This window comes from Brettanomyces bruxellensis, chromosome 7 (assembly GCF_011074885.1).
Source record: "Brettanomyces bruxellensis chromosome 7, complete sequence".
NCBI classification, from domain to species: domain Eukaryota; kingdom Fungi; phylum Ascomycota; class Pichiomycetes; order Pichiales; family Pichiaceae; genus Brettanomyces; species Brettanomyces bruxellensis.
This window is the reverse complement of record NC_054688.1, coordinates 656812-678845: the sequence shown is the minus strand read 5'-3', so window position 1 is coordinate 678845 and position 22034 is coordinate 656812. Positions and strand designations below refer to the sequence as shown.

General features: G+C 35.4%; 5 protein-coding genes and 1 non-coding gene across 6 annotated transcripts; 4 read left to right on the top strand and 2 right to left on the bottom strand.

Annotated features, from left to right (window-relative positions):
- Positions 1 to 2071: 2071 nt before the first annotated feature.
- BRETT_004787 (uncharacterized protein) lies at positions 2072 to 5110 on the bottom strand (the record flags this gene model as incomplete). The annotated part of the gene is made up of 1 exon (XM_041283276.1): positions 2072 to 5110. The coding sequence occupies one exon, from the start codon at positions 5108 to 5110 to the stop codon at positions 2072 to 2074; it is 3039 nt and encodes a 1012-aa protein (XP_041136628.1).
- Positions 5111 to 9045: 3935 nt separating this feature from the next.
- Positions 9046 to 10839, top strand: BRETT_004786 (uncharacterized protein; the record flags this gene model as incomplete). The annotated part of the gene is made up of 1 exon (XM_041283275.1): positions 9046 to 10839. One exon carries the CDS (start codon positions 9046 to 9048, stop codon positions 10837 to 10839), a length of 1794 nt encoding a protein of 597 aa, XP_041136627.1.
- A 623-nt stretch (positions 10840 to 11462) lies between these two features.
- On the top strand, positions 11463 to 15734 carry BRETT_004785 (uncharacterized protein; the record flags this gene model as incomplete). Its single annotated transcript, XM_041283274.1, has 1 exon — positions 11463 to 15734. One exon carries the CDS (start codon positions 11463 to 11465, stop codon positions 15732 to 15734), a length of 4272 nt encoding a protein of 1423 aa, XP_041136626.1.
- A 437-nt stretch (positions 15735 to 16171) lies between these two features.
- On the top strand, positions 16172 to 17554 carry BRETT_004784 (uncharacterized protein; the record flags this gene model as incomplete). The annotated part of the gene is made up of 1 exon (XM_041283273.1): positions 16172 to 17554. One exon carries the CDS (start codon positions 16172 to 16174, stop codon positions 17552 to 17554), a length of 1383 nt encoding a protein of 460 aa, XP_041136625.1.
- Positions 17555 to 17939: 385 nt separating this feature from the next.
- On the top strand, positions 17940 to 18857 carry BRETT_004783 (uncharacterized protein; the record flags this gene model as incomplete). Its single annotated transcript, XM_041283272.1, has 1 exon — positions 17940 to 18857. One exon carries the CDS (start codon positions 17940 to 17942, stop codon positions 18855 to 18857), a length of 918 nt encoding a protein of 305 aa, XP_041136624.1.
- Positions 18858 to 18965: 108 nt separating this feature from the next.
- Positions 18966 to 19038, bottom strand: BRETT_004782. The gene has a single exon. It is a non-coding gene; the product is annotated as a tRNA-Thr (tRNA).
- Between the last annotated feature and the right edge of the window lie 2996 nt (positions 19039 to 22034).

Genomic DNA, 22034 nt, shown 5'->3' with positions numbered 1-22034 from the left:
TAAAGAGACTTAGATAAAGTTTGGGATAATTATGGAAATAGTACTACAATATCTTGTAAGAGATACTACTGAAACAATAAATTTAGTTTCACCTGCAATTGAATATGATGTTGATTCCATTAGAAAAGAGCTACTTGAAAAATACAAGGATTTTCATATAATACATGAAAGGTTCCGTCACATAATGATTGTGATATACTGTTGTAAAGGTTGTCGTTGTTTATATTGGATTCAGGTTTTAATAATTAAAAGCAAACGTTTAAGAAAGGAAAGGTTTATTGAGTTGATGACCATGATGAAAGTATATTTAGCCTGTGCAATTATTGATGCTAAAGTTATCCAACACAGTCTTGCAAACAAGCTTTATTGGTTCCTTATCGGCAGCTTTGATTTTTTTTACTTTGTTACTTTTTGTTTTATAATCGATATATCTACTATTTGTATTTGCCATTACTTTGCTGTTCTTTTTGAACCAATGATTTCTGCTATTTTATGTTGTTCTACGTTGATAATATGAGTAGTAGTTGAAGTTCAATCTGGCACAAAATTCAGAGGGAGGGACAAATGAATATGTACTAATCGGCATGAATATGAATAGCATTAATTGGCATGCTCGTGAACTAGCACTGATCGGCATACTTACTTAGATACAAAAAAATGATTTGTATACTGTCTTTAAAAAAACATTTACGGAAGACAATAGTGTCGGGATCTGTGTGTGTTCAGCTGATAATAACACATGCGATACTTAATCTTGTAAACGATTAAGTTGTAATCGGATGTACAACAAGATCTTTAGTAGAGTAATATTCTTATCTCTGATGATATTGAGTATCATAGTGAATGCGCAGAGGCATCCCACGGAGAGAGATATTGTAGTTAAATAGCCCACGGTGTGGGGTGAAATTCCTATGACGAATTATTCGGTGGCGAAAATATTCTAGAAAGATTCGAAATATAATTTGAATGAGAAATATATAGTTAGCGAATCTTTCAGAGAGAATGTTACTGCACTACTGAGGAGATAAGCAGATAAGAGAACATAACGATAATAACAGAGGTTATCTATCAGAGGCTTATCGATAAAATGGAATTTGAGACAATTCTAGTATCTGAGGAATTTCATCTTGCTGATACATAGTGATTAATCTTATTCTATTCGCTCGTACAAACTGTCCCTAACTTTTGGGTTCCGACAAATAGGTACCTTTTTTTTGGTAATTATGTAAAGCCTTGAAAAATCCTATATAAGATTCATGATTCGCCTATTCAAATTTGAAATTTATGAAGTATTTTTTTTAAATAAAGAGTCCCTTGCAATACATGCGATCTAATAAAAAGTCCAATCCTGGACCCTCCCCAAGCTTGTTCCTGTTCATATCCTCATCCCAATTTGAGCGAAGATACGTTATTACAAAAAATACTGCATTAGAGTTTAGTGACTTTGTAAAATTATTTAACCTCCAAATATTCACGATGCTCCCTTCTTATTTGTAGCTGCTTATTTAGTAATTGCGAATGACCAACAAGCTATTAATTCATGTCTTATTTGATTGTCATTATGTAAAGCCTTGGAATTTGTAAATCAAAATTTAAAATGTTTTGATTGTTGCATATTTTTGCGTGAATTTTTTTGGAATATTTCTTAAATTGACGTCGATTGATTCAGAGATTTTTCTGTTATATTATGTGATTTAGGGATAAGCAAACAAAAAGAATGCAAAGTAAAAGAGAAAGAAGGGAAGTATGGAAGACATATAAGTAAAAGGAGAAATGAACTTGTTCGGATACCTTTCCATTAATTCTTGCTGGATATAAAACGGAGCGGCATAACATTATATAGATGCGATTGTCAACAACTCTTTTACAACTCCGCAATTTCTTTATATATATTTTCTATTTTCGAGTGCTAGTGTTAAAATATTTATTTAAAACGTCAAGTAATATGTAAATAAACTGGAAACCTTTTGAAATCCAAAGGTTATCATCTAATTGATCACTAGTGAATGATCTTAGAACAAAACAATATAAAATGGTATAACGGATTTAGCATACATCACTGTATTATCAGTCAAAATAGAAAAAGGAGGAGAGCCGATAATAATAATTGAAGACTATATCTTATTTGAGAGCCGGATCCCTCATAAACATATAAATCTGGGGATGCGCTTGAAAATGGTATGGATGTCGAAGTGGAAGGAATTGTCGTTTGCACTCTGCTGATTTCAACAACAGGGTTAGACATAGCACTTGAGGATCTGAAGTTGTTGTTAGTTTGGATTGCAAACTCTTCGGAAACACTTGATGCTGGTTCCTCATCTACCATTAATGTAACACTAGAACCAAAAGAAGATGTGTAAGGTGCGGAAGCAGAAGTTTTACTACTTGAAGCTGGAACTTCATCAACAAGACTTGTGGTAAATGTCTTCCCGTGAAGCGTTAGGATTATCTCGTTAGTAGTTTTAGAGGAGCACCCAATTTCTGTAGTCACAGTAGCTGTTTCAAATGAAGTCTGATCAAGCCAACTAGAACTGGTAACAGTTGAATTGCTATATTCCCAAAAGTTATGATGGTCACTTGTTGTCAACGAAAAAAGCGTATTCAGTGGTTCTTCGACAAGGAGGTAACTGCTGGTAACAGCCTTTCCACCAGAAGTGTAGGTAGTAACGGCAGTCGTGGTAGTTAGCGAGGAGACATCAGTGGTGACAGTCTTTGCAGACATAGCAGGTTCTTCGACAAGGAGGTAACTGCTGGTAACAGCCTTTCCACCAGAAGTGTAGGTAGTAACGGCAGTCGTGGTAGTTAGCGAGGAGACATCAGTGGTGACAGTCTTTGCAGACATAGCAGGTTCTTCGACAAGGAGGTAACTGCTGGTAACAGCCTTTCCACCAGAAGTGTAGGTAGTAACGGCAGTCATGGTAGTTGGTGAGGAGACATCAGTGGTGACAGTCTTTGCAGACATAGCAGGTTCTTCGACAAGGAGGTAACTGCTGGTAACAGCCTTTCCACCAGAAGTGTAGGTAGTAACGGCAGTCGTGGTAGTTAGCGAGGAGACATCAGTGGTGACAATCTTTGCAGACATAGCAGGTTCTTCGACAAGGAGGTAACTGCTGGTAACAGCCTTTCCACCAGAAGTGTAGGTAGTAACGGCAGTCGTGGTAGTTGGTGAGGAGACATCAGTGGTGACAGTCTTTGCAGACATAGCAGGCTCTTCGACAAGGAGGTAACTGCTGGTAACAGCCTTTCCACCAGAAGTGTAGGTAGTAACGGCAGTCATGGTAGTTGGCGAGGGGACATCGGTTGTGACGGTAGTCGTAGTAAGGGGTGGTTCCTCGACCACGACAACACTAGTTGTATATGTCTTTTTGTCGGATATGTAAGTACTGACATCAGTTGTAGTAGTAACTGCAGCGACATCGGTTGTGACAGTAGTCGTAGTAAGGGGTGGTTCCTCGACCACGACAACACTAGTTGTATATGTCTTTTTGTCGGATATGTAAGTACTGACATCAGTTGTAGTAGTAACTGCAGCGACATCGGTTGTGACAGTAGTCGTAGTAAGGGGTGGTTCCTCGACCACGACAACACTAGTTGTATATGTCTTTTTGTCGGATATGTAAGTACTGACATCAGTTGTAGTAGTAACTGCAGCGACATCGGTTGTGACAGTAGTCGTAGTAAGGGGTGGTTCCTCGACCACGACAACACTAGTTGTATATGTCTTTTTGTCGGATATGTAAGTACTGACATCAGTTGTAGTAGTAACTGCAGCGACATCGGTTGTGACAGTAGTCGTAGTAAGGGGTGGTTCCTCGACCACGACAACACTAGTTGTATATGTCTTTTTGTCGGATATGTAAGTACTGACATCAGTTGTAGTAGTAACTGCAGCGACATCGGTTGTGACAGTAGTCGTAGTAAGGGGTGGTTCCTCGACCACGACAACACTAGTTGTATATGTCTTTTTGTCGGATATGTAAGTACTGACATCAGTTGTAGTAGTAACTGCAGCGACATCGGTTGTGACAGTAGTCGTAGTAAGGGGTGGTTCCTCGACCACGACAACACTAGTTGTATATGTCTTTTTGTCGGATATGTAAGTACTGACATCAGTTGTAGTAGTAACTGCAGCGACATCGGTTGTGACAGTAGTCGTAGTAAGGGGTGGTTCCTCGACATCATCAGATATATAAGTTGTGTATGTAGTTGTTGTTAAAGGTGTTTGGATATCAGTGTAAACAGTGGATGTAGATAATGGAGGGTCTTCAATAACAATGATACTACTAGTAATTGTCTCCCCATTAGATGTATAGATGGTAAGTTCTGTTGTTGATGTAGTATGTGTCACATCCGTTGTGACCGTGGTAGTAGCTAAAGGAAGTTTAGCGATAATAGTAGAACAAGAATCATCAATATTAACAAATTGATACACATAACCATCAAAGTTTGTGATTTCATTCTCTGAAGCATCAATAATACTAAAGTCAAGATATGCTCCCACAACAACGTTTGCAAATCTTATCTTAATTGGATAATATGAACCGGCAGATAGGTAAACTGAATATGTTGTTCCACCATTAGTGTTTGAGTTTAGACTTCGTCCTGTAGCAAAGTCAGGTGCAATACTATTGTCAGAAGATGATGTATCACAGCAATCCAAACCAGAACCAAACCAAACGGCAACATAATCATCAACATCTGTTAGCTTTAATGTGTAGATTCCTGATGTTTCTGCATAGAAATATCCATCCAATTCAAGAGCAAAATGATTACCGGTAACTGAAATTCCGAAAATGGATGTCATGGCATTTGGAGCCCCACCATCATAACTGACCACTGGTAGGGTCACGCCAGTAGTGCTTCCATATAAACCGTATTCACTAAAGCTAGACTGAAAAAATGCAGTACTAACACTTCCATCGGCTGTATTTCCAGCTGCACTACCACTGAGAGGATAAGAATAAAAAGTAGCACCAAAGCCATCAATTGTACCAACTTCTGACCCATAAGCACAGCCAACACCTCCAGTACTTGCATCAGCAGCACTGACTGCTTTAATTTCAAGCAATATAGGCAGTAATAAGTACCTTGAAATATCTTTAAAAAGCATTTAAATCGATAATATTGTCACCGAACTAATATAAGTATGATCCAAAGTCGTAATTTGAAAGATAAACTGTATAGAGATGACTTAATATTTGGTTTAATTAATCCGTTAATTCTTGACCCTAACCTCTCTATATATATACTGTATGAATCATTCAAACAACAGCCTCATTATGAACTCCCTAAAATGATTATACTGTAATTTCATTATCAAAAGCAGTAGGTAGGTAAAGTAGATTGGACATTTCTGTAACTTTTACAATAGTGTGTTTGCATAGTGCAGCGTAATAAATAGAAATGAAAAATTGACATACGGTTTTGGTACGAATGTACAGTGAAAGAAGGAATTTGTTTACCACTCACAATGAAATCAAATGTTTTCTAGTCACATTTAGAAAGTATATCCCTCCAATATATTCTACACTTGGAAACATAACTATTGATATCATTTGTTTTTACCTTATTCCATGTTATTCCTTTTCTTTTTCTGGTCTTTTCAAATATTGTTTCTTTCTTTGATTTCTTTTGTAAACATACTTTTTGTATGCATACATCTTGTATGAAAACTCAAACATAATAATGCTCGAAGTTCTCTGCAGTAAAGAAATTTAAAATATGCATGCTTTCCTGGATTATACCTTAAAACTTGTTAATGAAACACACTTTCAGAATAACCCAAGTTTTAGTTATATGCACAGTATTGCAGCTTTCTCCTATGCATGAATTATTGTAGTTATGCAGTGTAGTATAACAATGGTAGACTTGAGTGCATGGGACACGAAATTTGAAAAATACTTTAAGTGCTGTTTAAAATTGGCAGTGGTTAAAAATGGTCCCAAATGGGAAAGAATTTACAAGGCAACCAACCGTGTTGGAAGTAAACCGGAGAATTAGTATCAGTAAAAATGGTCAGTTAAAACATAACCTTAATCTGGGCACATAAGGAATTATTGTAAAAAGAATTCATAACCTGACAATCATTTGTCCATTTGTTACTTCAATGTGATGTTATAATGTAATATTTTCTGTTGTTATTAGAAGTTTTCAGCACAGTAACAGTGAAGATAAAGCTTTATTTTGGAAACAAAGAGTGAAATAAAAGCTCCAACTCAAAAATCTTTTCAACGATTCTCACTTTATTGAGATGTACATATTGTATTCCTAATAGCTTTTATTTGGTGTCATCAAATCTCTTTATTTTACAAGAATGTCTTAGTTTGTTCATCTAAAATCAAAACGCTGTCCAGAGAAAATTATGTTGCGCCTTTGTTGGAATAATGCTCTATCATACGTTACGAAAAGCGAATTCAAAGTTGTATGTTTACATTCGTCCAAATTTGAGCTCGATGCATGCGAGTCGTCGTCTGTAGTGAAAGAATTGAAATTCAACATATTATTGTGCGAACAACATTATCCGAATTTTCTTTCCTTCCTATTGATCGAAGACAATCCCAATTTTTTATCGTTTTCGCTTAAATATTCTTGTTTCGATGTTCTTTGTCAAAATATTATTTTCTTGTTGTTTTTACAAGTTGTATCCAAGCACTGCCCTTCTTTTCAAAAGAAGAGAAGTTTTGCAGCATGATGCATATCACACAATAATTCGACATCCAAATGCATAGCGACATATCTCGTATTCGATGTATGAAAAAAAAAAAAAAACATAATGAAAGAGTCGTTTCTGCAAATACTAGCCTTGTCACTTACTTCAAAGTTATTAGCCTTTAAAATTGTTGGTTACTACAACTCTTTAGTTATTTAATTTGCGAAAAGTCCTATGTTATAAGGAAAGCGAAATTTTGGAGCATGACCAATGTTGAACTGATAAAGCAGAAGAGATTCTGAGCGGTTATCCAAAAAGTACACTATTATCAGTCATTAGTACTAACAAATGACGCCCTTAATGTAAATATTAATACTATCAGCCTATATAATTATCGCCACAACAAATGAAATACATTACAGTTCAGTACTCTACTTATCGAAAAATCCACAACAGATTCAGATCAGTAGCTAAAAATCTAGCTAGTGCTTGCTTTTTTATCATACATTTGCAGTGCTTGCGTTTTTGTAAAATAATTTTTGTAATCATTTTTGAAAACCTTAATTTTTGTCAATTGGCCTGTTAAAATTCGAGTTTCCGATTTTTTTAAAGATTATTTTCCCTGTGAATTCAATTCAGCTTTGGAAAATACATTGATTCACATGGTTTTAGCTGGACACGGTCCATCGTGAGTGACGGACGATAAAAAATATGTCTCTAGATTTTGATCAAATCTTGGAATGAAAAACGCCAAATGACAAAAATTGCCGGCACTAATTGGCATGTTTGCGATAATCGATTTCCCAAATTTTTTTTAAACCTAAAGCAAATTACAAAATCCACATTAATACAACAAAATTAATTCTGCTTTTTACGGCATTTTTGTCAAAATGTTTACAAGAACGCAAGCACTACACATTTGACATAAATTGACAGCAATTAATTATTTTCCAGTGGTGGATTCAAGCTAAGAAACGATAAGTTTACAATGCTGAGGTTACTTTAGGGCAAAGGAACTGATTGGATTGACAGAAAAGAATCCATCCAGTATTTTTTTGCTATGAATTCTTTACCTTTATATCTGGTTAGACTCCCACTAATCTTCCATTATCACAGAAGTTAACATAATTAATAACTCATCTTGGTTTCAATGCATTTGTTCAAGCTGTATCGTTACGGCTATTCTATGTCAGACACTTATTCTCACTCGGAAATTTGTGTCTGAAATTAGGCGACAAAATCATGTTGAACCGTGGATACCAGAAAGGACATTAATATGAATTTATAGATTAAAATTAGGATTATGAAACTTGATCTTGGACACAATTATACGGTCATATAACTCTTGTTATTACCAATCTTCAATTATTAATCTTTTTATTTTTATTTTTTTTAGTTGGAACCTGTAATATTTTAGCTAATTGGTTTAAGCGTGACTCTAATTACTTTATGAAGTTTGTGTCATAAATAGTATTGAGTGTTTTCAAGGCTAAAAAAAGGAAAAGTATAAAAGTAAAAGAATGTTAAAGTTAGTGTTACCTGATTTGTATAGTAATTTGATCTTTATTGTAGTATATAACTTGTACATAAGATTAAGTATAGACGCAAGAGGATACTCATCTTTATATAGTTGTCATTCTTCTGCTTATACGACAACATAGACAATAGACCTTGTTCTTTTTAAAACCTCATTTTTCTATCCTTCTATATTGTTTTGACAAAGAACTAAGTAAGAAGGTAAAATGAACAGAATAAAAAAATGGAAATGCACATGCTTAAATACCTTAATCCTTAAGAGCGAGGTTTTCTTGGGCATAACCAAGAAAGAGCGGCTTTATGTAGACGCGACTGTCGACGTATTTATTATTACAAGGACAGTTTTATTTGAATGCGACAAATCTACATCTATTATATTGCGTTCCTTAAACTCATCTACCCAAAGAAAAGCAATAATTGCATATAAACAGGGTTTTTAGCAAGATTTTGGATTTCTCTTTTTGCGATATGGACTCTCTGTGCCCAATCAATTCCCAAAAAATTGCACTTTTTTGAATTTTTTGAAATACGTGTATCCGACGCTAAACCAGTAATCGGTTAAGGTTAGCATAATATGTAATTAATATAACGGGAGAGTAAAAATCGGTTCGCACTAATTGGAAAGAATAATTTATAGCACTCATAGGTATGCATCCCAACAAGCGCGTAATGTACATTAAATGGGCATTTTTCTGGAAGAGTACTTTTTTTTTTCGTCCTCTTTAAGATGATGTTCAGGCTGATTTAAAGAAAGCCCTTTTATTGCGATTCTATTCTTCTTTCTTAAAAAAACGAAGAACGATTAGCAGATTAAATATAAATATTAATTCAGAAATACATATTGTTTTTTCTTCGGGCAGATGGATCCTGTGAACACGTCTTTAAATATTGATAGCTCTTTAACTCCCACGAGAGTTCCAGGACCTTCAAACGAAATTGTCAGGGATGAACTACCAAAAAACAATAAAAGAGGTTTGTCCGATGGCGACGAACTACCGGAAGCTAATCCAATTAAAATTATGAAATTTCCGACTTCGGATAATGAAGATGACGCGTCTTTTACGTCTAAGGATGCACCAGGGGATGTTTCTGAAGAATATGATCAAGAGAAGATAGAGCAAATGAATAATGAAATGGGTAAAACTGAGGTTGTTGATGTTGAAGACGAGTCCTCCGATGATGGCATGGATGATAGCGATGAAAGTGGACTTAGAGAGATGAAGTTTGAGTCTCCAGATTTAAATGAAAATGGTCATAACCGCCTTTGGGAATTAAACCCTATGCCGTCATTACAGTCGATCAAGATTACAAAAAATAGATGTACAGAAGCAAGGGCATATCTTAAAACGGAAGGCTACATGAAATTTTTGGACAAGTTTGTTCCTTCAGATCCAACTGCTGATGATATCATTACGCTTGCAAAACTTTTAGGTTATGTTCCAAACGATGTTGAAAAGCTTCGCAAATCAAAAAATCCCGAGGATTTCATGCATCGATGTATTGTTTATCTTAGGGAGGCTATAAATAGAGTTCTTCGTTCGAGGACTCGCCTTCCAAACTTCCACACCCTGAATGATGTTTGTAACGCATTGCAAAAAGCTAGGCATATTCTTGTTTTGACTGGTGCTGGTATCTCTACATCATTGGGTATTCCGGATTTCAGATCCTCCACAGGATTTTACTCTAGAATGAAGTACCTTGGATTAGATGATCCTCAGGATGTATTTAGTGTCGACCTGTTCCGTCAGGATCCATCTATTTTTTATTCTATTGCACATTTAATCCTTCCGCCAGATAAAGCTTGCACACCATTGCATGCATTTATCAAGTTGCTTCAGGATAAAGGCAAGCTATTAAGAAATTATACCCAAAATATTGATAATTTGGAGGCTAATGCGGGAGTAAGACCCGAAAATCTGGTTCAATGTCATGGGTCTTTTGCCACAGCTTCATGCTTTACCTGTAATTACAAGGTTCCAGGCGAAGTCCTATATCCTAACTTAAGAGCACAGGAAATTGCATACTGTCCATTTTGTGCTGTCGAAAGGAAGGCACTTGTTCAAAAATATGAAAAAATGGAGGATGAAGGATCTTATTCGAGGAGGTTTGAAGAGATAAATTCATTTGGTGTTATGAAGCCTGATATAACTTTCTTTGGAGAGGATTTACCAGATCGATATCATAATTTTATTAAGGAAGATGTTAAAAAGTGTGATCTCCTTCTTTGCATTGGTACGTCTCTTAAGGTTGCTCCTGTCAGTGAAATTGTGAACAAGGTACCAAATGATGTTCCTCAAATTCTTATTAATAGGGACCCAATCGATCATTGCGAGTTTGATGTTGAACTGTTAGGCTATTGCGACCAAGCCATCACGTGGCTTTGTAATGAGAAATTGCACTGGAAAATTGATCACCCTAAATTCGAAGAAATAATTGGCTCCAAGTTGAAGATGGAAGTTTTGGATGAGACGTTTGGGTCTTATAAGATCACTGATATGCCACAAAGAGAAAAAGAGAATGGATATGACCAATCCGTGAAACACAAAGATATTTATGATAGAGATGGGACGAAACAGAAGGCCGATAAAAAAAGCGTCACCCAGCCTGGTGATGAATCCGATCAACATACAAATCAAAGAACGATAATTGTCTGAATGACTTGTTCACATATTTTTACTTCTATCCATTTCGCATATACGTTTTTCTGATTACTCTCTCTGTTCAATACTCCCCATTACTTCAAAGCTAATCTATTAAGATTGCATTAAAGTGTGGTCTATAAAGGTGCTATGTTACAACTATCTTTTTTTTGCTTCTTAAGTTTTTCCACTCTTTACTAGTTAATTGGTTATCAACTGCAGCGTGTTACCTTTTTTTTTGTGATCCTATTTCCCTTTTCTTTGTATGATTTTGCTCAGTTTTATCATTTCATTATTTTTCCATATTGCTGTATATGATAATGGTATATTAAATTTGGTCCCATTGAATTCTAAGTGTACTTCATTTTTGAAACAGTGCGGTGTTCTGCTGACACTTTTTTTAATGTTCTGAGAAGACATTGAATCATTCTCACATGTTTTTTTTATTTTTATTCTTACTTTTCTCTTTTCGACAAATAAATAACAGATAAAATGTACCAATACTCTTAACTACTGTCTTCTTTTAACAAACTTCTTGAATGTCTTATCAAAATTCCGCTAGTTTAAATATACATTGGCTTTTTGAAAATTAATTTGTACTCACTAAACCTTTTTTGAAGGTAAATATTAAAATTATGATGAATAATTTATCAGAAAAGCAGCAGTTCAGAAATTCTAAAGGAAAGCAGCTTGGGCAAGTCGAACAACCGTTGCAGACAATACAAGGGCCAGGGGAAAAAATTAGTGCAGTGAATAGTTTATCAAGCACAGTGAATCCGCGTACAATGGGGCATAGACATATGGGATCTATAGACTTGGCAAGGCAATACGAAAGGGACATTAAACAGATTGAAAGATTTTTATTTCGAGAGAGGGATAACCAAGGAAGACGTCTTGAAAAGTATTTAGCTCATGTAAGGGTCATTGAGGATGCTCATTATCCTAATAGAAGGCCACCGGAAGACTCTCCTATAACAAACAAAAAATACCGTTTCCTTATATTAACGGTCAAGATATCTGGTAGAATGAGACTTCACAAAGCAAGAGAAAATCCCGATGGTCTGATACAAATTGGAAGAACTTGGGACTTTGATGAACTATCCATAGTTGAAATTGATTCAGATATTCCTACGGGGTTTGCTTTTTGCATGGGAAAGCATTACTATTGGGAAACGCATAGTCCAAAGGAGAGAAGAGTTTGGCTTACCACAGTTCTAGATCATTATATCCGGTATACAAATGGCGGCATTCCACAACTGATTCATTGTAATGTTGAATATTTTCATCTTGAAGGCTTGCTTTCTTTATTAATGAAAAAAGATGGCTCGGTTCCACAAGCTGATGTCTCTTCACGCGTTCAAAGAAATGACTTCCAACCTGCAAAAAAAAGCCTTTCTGTTGGAGTAGGTAGAATTCCCCCACCAACTGTTTCCTCTACGTCTTTGGGTCCTCATCTTTCTTCTCAATCACAACCTCTCCCTAGACAGAGAATTACTCATTATAAATCCGTAACTAGTGGAAGCAGTTCAATTTCAACTAGAAGCGGCACCATTATTGTTTCTTCCAGAACCAATAAAAGCAGTGTTGAGCACTCACCATCGAAAATCAAGAAATCATCGATATTTGGCCACTCCAGGCATTCTTCTACCGCCTCCCAAGAGGCAAAGAGGATTTCGAGATCTATGTTGGCTCCTTTTAAAAGATCATCGAAAGCAAGGGAAATTTCGGAAGATGATGAGGTTACGGCGAAACTTGAAAGACAGCAATATTTACGAAGACAAGTTTTGGAGGAAAAGAAACGTCAAATGGACGTTCAAAGAAGAAGACAAGAAGAAATGACAGAGAAGAAATTATTGAAAGAAAAGTTGGATCGTGAAAATCAAGCTAAAAGTGATCAAACTAAAAGGGGGGTCATTTTTCAGCAAGATGGAGAGTTTTCATTAGTGAATGAGTCGCAGAAGCATGAGATTAGAAAAAATTCAAGACAAAAAAGAACAGATTTATCTGACTCTCAACCAGATATAAACTTTCATGGTGATGTTAACTCGAACACCAAGTTGGAAAGGCAAAAATCCGCTGCCTCTTCCATTAAGTTTGTTGGACATCAACAAAGTCATGCCGACATAGATAAAATTACCGGAAATGCGGGTACCGAAGTTGAATATGATGACTTTTTGGGTGATTACAACGATATCAATGATTTTGAAGAATCAGAAGACATTCACACTGCCCCATTGAGGCTTTCCATAACACATGGTTTGGCTAAGAAAGATTCAGAAAGTGGGGAAATTGATGATTCCGAAATGGTTGGATCAATCGATGACACCTTGGAAAATATTAAGTATCAATCTTTGGTTGATACAAATGAGTTACCGGCGGACATTAAAGATATCGTATCACCTGACTTGAAAAGTGAAGAGGTGCTTCAAGTTCCTGTGACTAGAAATGGTTCAAATAAAAAGAATCCGCTTGGAATACCTGACAAGGGTCGTGTACATGCTAGATCTAGAGCTTTCAGTAGGGTAGAGGCAGAAAAAAAAGATTCGGATTTCACAGATTTATTTGATGAAATTGGTTATGATCCGTCTACAGATGATTACGAGGATCTAAAAAGAAAGATACTAAAAGAACTCGAAAGACTTCAATATCACAAAGTTGCTGCTATAACGGAGACAAATGATGTAGGTGACACACTAAAGACTACGGTGGACCAAGCTTTACAGCAATGCTCACTAATTGATCATGGGTTGTCCTTATTATCTGTTCAATTATCCTCATTCAAGGATAGTGTCAGTTATATAGAAAAGCAAGGGCATGGTCTTCAAGTTGAGACTACAAATAAGAAATTATTGAAGAAAGAATTGGAAATAATCCTTCACTCGGCAGATATTCCGCAGGACGATTTACACTATATTCTTAGATGTCGTGTGTCGTTGGACAAGATTCCAACTCGAGTGGAAAATATTTTGGGAAAGCTCAATGTTTCGTTGGCCAAGATTAACGGACTTTCAGGTAATACTGGTAGGAGTCAGATTTCGGAAATGCAAGCACTTAAGGAGAGGCATGCCAAACTTGATCACGCTGCAAATTTGTTTGTTAAAAATTTCAAAATAGAGATCCGAAAGATTTTTAAATCCGTTTCCTTAAGTCTAATATCTAAACTCCCGTCAATAACCTGCGATAACTTCCTATCATCCTTCTTTCGCGATTCGCTCGTCAAAAAGATGTCAAATCTTTTGGCATTTTCGGGATGTCTAATATTTATCAAAGAAATATCTCCAAACGACTTCAATGATATTTTGGTTAATTATACAGAGGTATTTGCTGAATTTTATTCGAAGTTGGGGAACCATTTGTCTGAAGATTTTAATAATAAAAAATGTGAGGCATCCTTATCCAAGTTTTCCTTTGAAAAATTGGCTAGCAAATTCGTGAAGGATTCACCTGACATCAAAAATGGAACAAGTTTTGAGCACAAAAATTTGAGTAGCAATAAGATACTTTTGGAATTAGGATTAACGGCAAATAGTATTGATGAAGCTGGAAAATTGGGTGCAGTCTCTTCCGAGGAAAAATCTGATTCAGATGCTGATGCTGATATAGTACTACTTCTAAATAATTTGCTGGATATCCTTTTAAGTGTTTTATCTTTCCAGCAAGAGGTTTCAGTGGAACTTTTCTCATTGTCATCGTCAGTTTCTGGATTTCAATCTCTTATTTCTACTGATATTTTAGAGCGGATAAAAATATTTAAATCTCGGCAAGTGTTTGTAAACTCATTGGTCGAAACAGATAGGGAGATGAGCGATGGAGTTTATGAATTGATGAAGGGTGTTTTTGGAACCACAATTAATACTCTGTCCAAATGTTTATTTGATGTTGCGAAAATAAGCATGTTACAGCCACCCTGTATTGTACTTATTCTACAGTATAAGGCCATTAGTGTTGCATCTACTGATCAAGAGTATGCTTTTAGCAAAATTACCCAATTAGAATCAAGGATTAATACATTATGGGAAAGACAGACCGAAGAAGAAATCCAAAATATTATTTCATCTAAAGTATACTATGAGGTTATGAACTTCTCGAAAGCATATGCAATATATTTCTATAACGTTCAGTTCTTAATTTTGATGTTTCAATTTGGCAAACTTCCAATTGAGAAAACCCTTATGGAATTGAGCAAGTATTTATGGAAAATAATTAATGATTCCTTGTCAAAAGGAATTGAAAATATGAATATTTCTGAATTGAGCACGCAAAAAGGAAAACGGCCTGTTGATTCTATGCATTCGACTGCAAATGATTCATCTTATTCAAAAGCTCAGGAATCTGAACATGTCGAAACTCTGGGTCATTTAACACTTCTACTTAATTATACATGGGTTGTCAATCAAATTAAAGACGTGAACCTCATTTCATTAGATCTTAAAACCGATATCGATGAACTAAGATCTATGGAATTATCAAAGTTTACCGAAGCTTTTGCAAAGAAACATAGAATTGGGGAACTTATGAACCTTGTTAGTGGAATGCAGGATCTTGTTGATTCAAATACGGACCCTTCTGCCACGAATTCTTATTCTAGAGGCAATATCGAAAAGATAATAATAAAGTTTTCTGGTGCTAACTTGAAGTCCACAATTACTGAACTTTCTACAGATCTCAGAGGGGAAATTAATGGTCGCTGTTATGATTCAAAGAATGTAAGGGATTGTGAACAGGATTTGATCGTTGGGAGACAAGTTGAGAAGGAAGTTTATAATAACTGCTTGAACTCTTTTTCGGTATTATACGGATCAACCTACTCAAGATTCAATCATATGATCAAGCAGTATTATAATGGCATATCGACACCGGTTGATAAAATTGTTATAAATCACAATTTTAACAAACTTCTACTGGATTGAATTTTGACATTTTATTCAAACTTAGCTATATACCTCATTTTACTAATACTATCAGCTTATATAATACAGTGCACTTTAATATATTGTACAACCGGGAAAACACGTACAATTCGCAATATATATATATATATATTTTTTTTACTTTTTTTATCACATGCAATTTTCATATTATTACTTGAAAATAAAAAAAGAACGTATAATAAACGCCGAGAAACAAAGAAGCTTCGTCGACGTACACAGAAAAGCTTGTATTTTGACCCTTACACGTAACTCTTCCTTAGTTGATCAACGCCAGATTGGTCCAGAAATTTGCATTAAATCCTTACAAAAGTATCTTTTTAGATTGTGGTCAATTGTAATTGTCATTCAATTTTTGGAATATTAAAAAAGCACGATCACCCAAACAACGTTGACGGGGTAAACCAAAGTATTTGAAAATGAGGTTTGGAATACATTTACTTGGAAATTTTATTTTACTTGTGTTGAAGGTTTTTGTTGGAATCTGTTTTAAATTAATTCATCCGCAGCAAATAGTTCTTCCTCGTGAAATAAGAAAATGTAATAAAACCAATGCGTTACCTTGTGTAAGATCGGGCACTTCCTCACCAAAGGAATTCAAGGAGACGGAATTAGATTTGTTAGATTCTGAAAGTAATGTCAAATGTGAGTTAGTCTCAAAAATTATAATGGCTAAGGACATCACAGACATAGTTCATGCACATGGATATCTTGTGCACGAGCATGTTGTGAGGACTAGAGATGGTTACCTTCTCTCTATTCATCATATCCTGAAGAAGGGGGCGTCTGGTTTTGTCAATAGACCTGTTGTTTACTTACATCATGGACTTTTGACTAATAGTGAATTGTTTGTTCTTGGTGATACAACATCCAGATGTCTTCCATTCCGCCTCATAGATGAGGGCTATGATGTTTGGTTAGGTAACAACAGAGGCAATAAGTATTCCCAAAAGCACTTGAAATATTCAACAAAAGATGATAGCTTTTGGGATTTTTCCTTGGATGAATTTGCCATTTTTGACATTCCTGACACAATCGATTATATTCTAAAGATAACTAAACAAAATGAGCTCAGTTATATTGGATTCAGTCAAGGCTCTTCTCAAGCGTTCGCTGCCTTGTCACTAAATCCGGATCTTAACAGTAAGGTCAATCTCTTTGTTGGCCTCTCTCCTGCTATGATACCTAAAGGGCTCAATAACAAAATTTGCTCCTACTTTATCAGTTCTGCACCATCAATGCTGTTCAAGCTGTTTGGTGAGCGCTCGATTGTGCCTTCTGTTGTTTTTTGGCAACGACTTTTTGGCCCTCAATTATATGAGAAAGTTGTGGATGCCTCACTCTCCTTCCTATTCAATTGGCATATTCAAAACATTTCAACATTGCAGAAATTCATTGGCTATCCCCACATGTTTTCCCCTACTTCCGTTAAATCGGTCGTACATTGGTTTCAAATCATTGGAAGCAGTAGGTTCCAGATGTATGATGAATGCGGATGTTCTGGTTCTAAGTTAGTTTATCTTAGCGGTGCTGCGGAAAAAGCGAACCGTGTTGCTCCGTTTCCAACACGGAATATAACAACGCCAATGTTATTAATATGTGGCCAATCAGATATGTTAATTGATATGGATAAACTCCGTGCACAGGTTATAGCACCAATGGAAGTGATCAATGTTCCTGGTTATGAGCATATGGACACCCTTTGGGCTAGAGACGTTGAGAGTACTGTTTTTGATAAGGTTATCAAAAAGCTAGAGATCTACACTAACAAAATTTCCAAGAAACGAGTTATCAACTTATAGAGAATGCGTCCGGAAAGGATATATCATTTAACCGTGATTTTTTTTCAAAGAATAGAAGTACGCCATTCATAGTTGTATATTATATTATGTGAATTCATGCATGGTATATTTATTATCAAAATTCGTATAAGTATGTAAACAAAGTTGTAATTGTGTATTATTTAATTTAAAGTAATGTTGATTAATCGCAAAAATAATGATTCCATTAAGAACTTTTTTTTAGGCTGAAAAGGAGGAGAAGATGTTACAGTTTGAGATTTATTGAAAGCTTCGTTAATGTTTTATTCCCAGCATTAATAAATCTGCTTGATTCTTCATGAAGCCCTGCTAATTGGCTGTCAATATTCAATTTTTGAAAAGGATTTCAAATATTTCTAGTAATATAATGCCCTCGAGCAATATTCAAACATATCCATTCTGGTACGGAGGTAAGTTTATCTATTTGTTACATTCCTTCTTTGTATCCAGTGCTAACCTATATATCAATTTAAGTACAGGCCTAGCTTCTGCTGTGGCCTGCTTTGCTACGCATCCATTGGATCTTGCCAAGGTCAGACTACAGGCAAGCTCTAAAGTTGGGGATAATTTGATTAGTGTGATAATTAGAATTATTACTCATGAAGGCTTTTTTTCTGTATATTCTGGCTTATCCGCTGCATTACTACGACAAGGAACATATTCTCTGACCAGATTTGGAATATATGAAAAAGGGAAGGAGTTATCGACACAGAGTCTTTCAAGAGAGCTCTCCGGTCTAGAGCTCTTATCCTGTTCGATAATTGCAGGTACAATTGGGAGCATTGTCGGAAATCCCTCGGATATTGTGAATGTGAGAATGCAAAATGATGGTTCTCTCTGTTCAAAAAAAAGAAGAAATTATCGTAATTGTTTTGATGGTCTTTATAAAATCTGTAAATATGAGGGACCTATGTCATTATTCCGGGGTTTGCGCCCTAATATCGTGCGAGGTATTTTAATGACATCTTCACAAGTTGTTTCCTATGATCTGACGAAGTGTTTACTAGTTGATATATTTGCACTTAATTCAGACTCGAAGATTCCACATTTTTCCGCCTCTTTAGCTGCATCCTTGATGGCAACTACAGTTTGTTCACCTGCCGATGTCATTAAAACAAGAATCATGAATTCATCTGCTTTGGCCGGCAACACATTTGCAATTATGTTTCATTCCATTAAAAATGAAGGAGTTAAGTTTATGTTCAGAGGTTGGGTCCCCTCATTTGTTAGGTTGGGTCCTCAGACAATTCTCACCCTCCTTGGAATGGAACAATTAAAGAAGTAGAAGGTTGGGGTACGATAGGTTTGCACCTGCATAAAATAGAATAAAAAATAAACTGTAACAAATACTAGTTCTAGTTACTTAGTAAGTTTACCGAACTTAAAAAAATAATGCCCTCACTCAGATTTGAACTGAGGATCCCCACATTACTAGTGTGATGCCTTACCAACTTGGCCATAAGGGCTAACAGTGACCTTGTAAATGGTCAGACTGAAGGTAACAAAATATTATTTTTAATAACCTGAAGTATAAGGATTCTTTAGATGATTACCAAATCCGTCTAAAGATATAATAGATTAATAAGATTGTTATCTGATACTTTTCGTATCCTTTCATATCTCTTATCTCATAGCTCTCTATGAACTATTATATTTTTTCATTATTCTATCTAATCACTTATCTTTTCAATCTCCCTTTCTAGAAAAATAACTAAATCATAATCTAACCTTGCCTCTGTATCAAAGGAGGGCAAGGGCGCATATTTATATTAAATGGAGAATGACACTTCTTCCATTTCTCTTCCAATTTCATACAATAACAAATTATATGCCAAAGAGGAATCCATCCTGTTTGGGAACATCACATTATGTGAATTCAGCATAACCCGCGATCATGCAAAAACCTGTTGTTTTGCATATGCAGTCGCCACACGAATATTAGTCAGCTTATTCCGATGTAGCTCTTTCTTATTGTCCTTCGGGTCACTATTCTTTCAGTACGCTTTATTTCTTATTCGCGCTTCTCATAAATTATTTCGGAAACTATTTATATCTTTCCGTGTTACCTAATCAGGTAAATGAATTCATTAATATTTTATCTGGCTTTAAACCAATATGCGCTTGGTTTGACCCCTTACAGACCTTGTAAATGGTCGGACTGAAGGTAACAAAATAATATTTTTAATAACCTGAAGTATAAGGATTCTTTAGATGATTACCAAATCCGTCTAAAGATATATGTCGGAACCTATGAGTTATAATAATGTTTTATATGTTAATAACGCATAAAGGTTCAACTGATATTTGATTTATAATATGTGGATCAAATTAATGTTCAGACAGATATAAGAAATAATTCGCGGGGAAATTTTTCCTGTGAAACAAATTTCTCCCTAATCTACTTTCGGCTGAGAATGACCTATTCCACTTCTGCGGAAAAATATCTCTTATATGTATGTACTACTTTTTCCTTATATACTATGTGTCTCTTAGAGGGGACGACGACTTTATTGTGTAATTTGCAATACATATTCATATAAGGAAATCCATCTTGAAGTGATCCTTCAGCTGAAACCAAGAGTAACCTTCGGGTTCTCGCTGGATTACAAACGTGTTCGTAAGGACCCTGTTTTGTTATGGGAGTCATTCTATGCAACAGAAGTCTTTTCTATATCCGAACTATATGACCAATCTCGTTCATAACCTTGGGCATCTGCGCGCTCGGTAGTGCTACGGCACAGAGATATGTGAGCAATTAAGCAGATACAAATGTCACACGGGATTTATATACTCTGACAATATATAATAGATTAATAAGATTGTTATCTGATGCTTCTCGTATCCTTTCATATCTCTTGTCTCATAGCTCTCTATGAAACTGTCAGAGTATATAAATCCCGTGTGACATTTGTATCTGCTTAATTGCTCACATATCTCTGTGCCGTAGCACTACCGAACGCGCAGATGCCCAAGGTTATGAACGAGATTGGCCATATAGTTCGGATATAGAAAAGACTTCTGTTGCATAGAATGACTCCCATAACAAAACAGGGTCCTTACGAACACGTTTGTAATCCAGCGAGAACCCGAAGGTTACTCTTGGTTTCAGCTGAAGGATCACTTCAAGATGGATTTCCTTATATGAATATGTATTGCAAATTACACAATAAAGTCGTCGTCCCTTCTAAGAGACTGTCGGAGTTAAGAGAGACCTTATGAGTTACTCTCGGGCTTTAGCTATCAAACTCCTTCTTTAATAGAACTAATAAGAACCTAGCAGTCGGGGAGATTCAGACAATTGTAAGGTCGGTTACCTAAGTGGGTGGATATAAATGTACCAAGTGGTATGTGTGATAATGTTAATGCCTTTAACATTCTAACAATTGTATATGTGTCATCACATAAAAGAATAAATTTACTTCCTTTACTCTGTTACCATCAAAGTGGAGTCGAACTAGTTGTATTGCAAAATAGGCCATCGGGTCTCGTCCCTTCGTAGAAGAAATAAGTTATATAAAAAGAGATAAAGTAAAGTAAAAATGAAAAGGAGAATAAAGTGAGGTAATCATACATAATATAAAAAAAAAGATTTAATTCTCAGAAACAGAATTATGATCGCCCATAATTATTTTTCTGCTGATTCCCTAACATACACAGTTAGTGCATTTTATCCAGGATTGTCTCTATTAGATATGATTCTAAATCTTCGTTATTTTGGAATAAGTTCAGATCTCAAAACAAATAAATCTAATGACATATAATAATAGATTGCCTAATACTGGGTAATATTCTCATATGCCCAACAATTATTCCAGTTCATCGCTATATAAGAATAGGTTCAGATATTAAAGGAAATATATCTGTTATTTTGGTGAATGCCAGCTACAGTAGTAACCCAATGTGTATGAGAATTCTATATCCTTTAATTAACTATAATTACCTGAATATATATATTTTTTCTTTTATTTACCACTTTTATAGCTTGTTTATTTACTAAACACATGGACGTGTTTGAATAACATATCGGTGAGCATATTTGTAATACGTCAAAACAGCACGATTCTAAAGCAATCATGGTCTTTCCATAAAAAAGTTATTTTTATTGTACCTATTATACATTCTTCTCTCTGTGTGCTCAACTACATTTTCTTTTTCGTATTTTAAATACTATCTATATTCGAATTGTATCAACTTTAACCGAATGCAATTGGCTCAACCTGTGACTTTCTTTGCATGAACAGGGCAGGTGATTTTTATACGGACGCTACTGTCGACGAATCCATTTTTATTATCGAAGTCAAAATATAAACTTTTCAACAAACAGATATGGAAAGAACTGTACGGCATGATAATCATCCTTGTACAACAATTAATATACCATTAGCATTTTGACAAATTTACATAATAAGTAATACTATTAAGGGCTATTACCTAAAATTATAACATGTATTACTTATCCTGC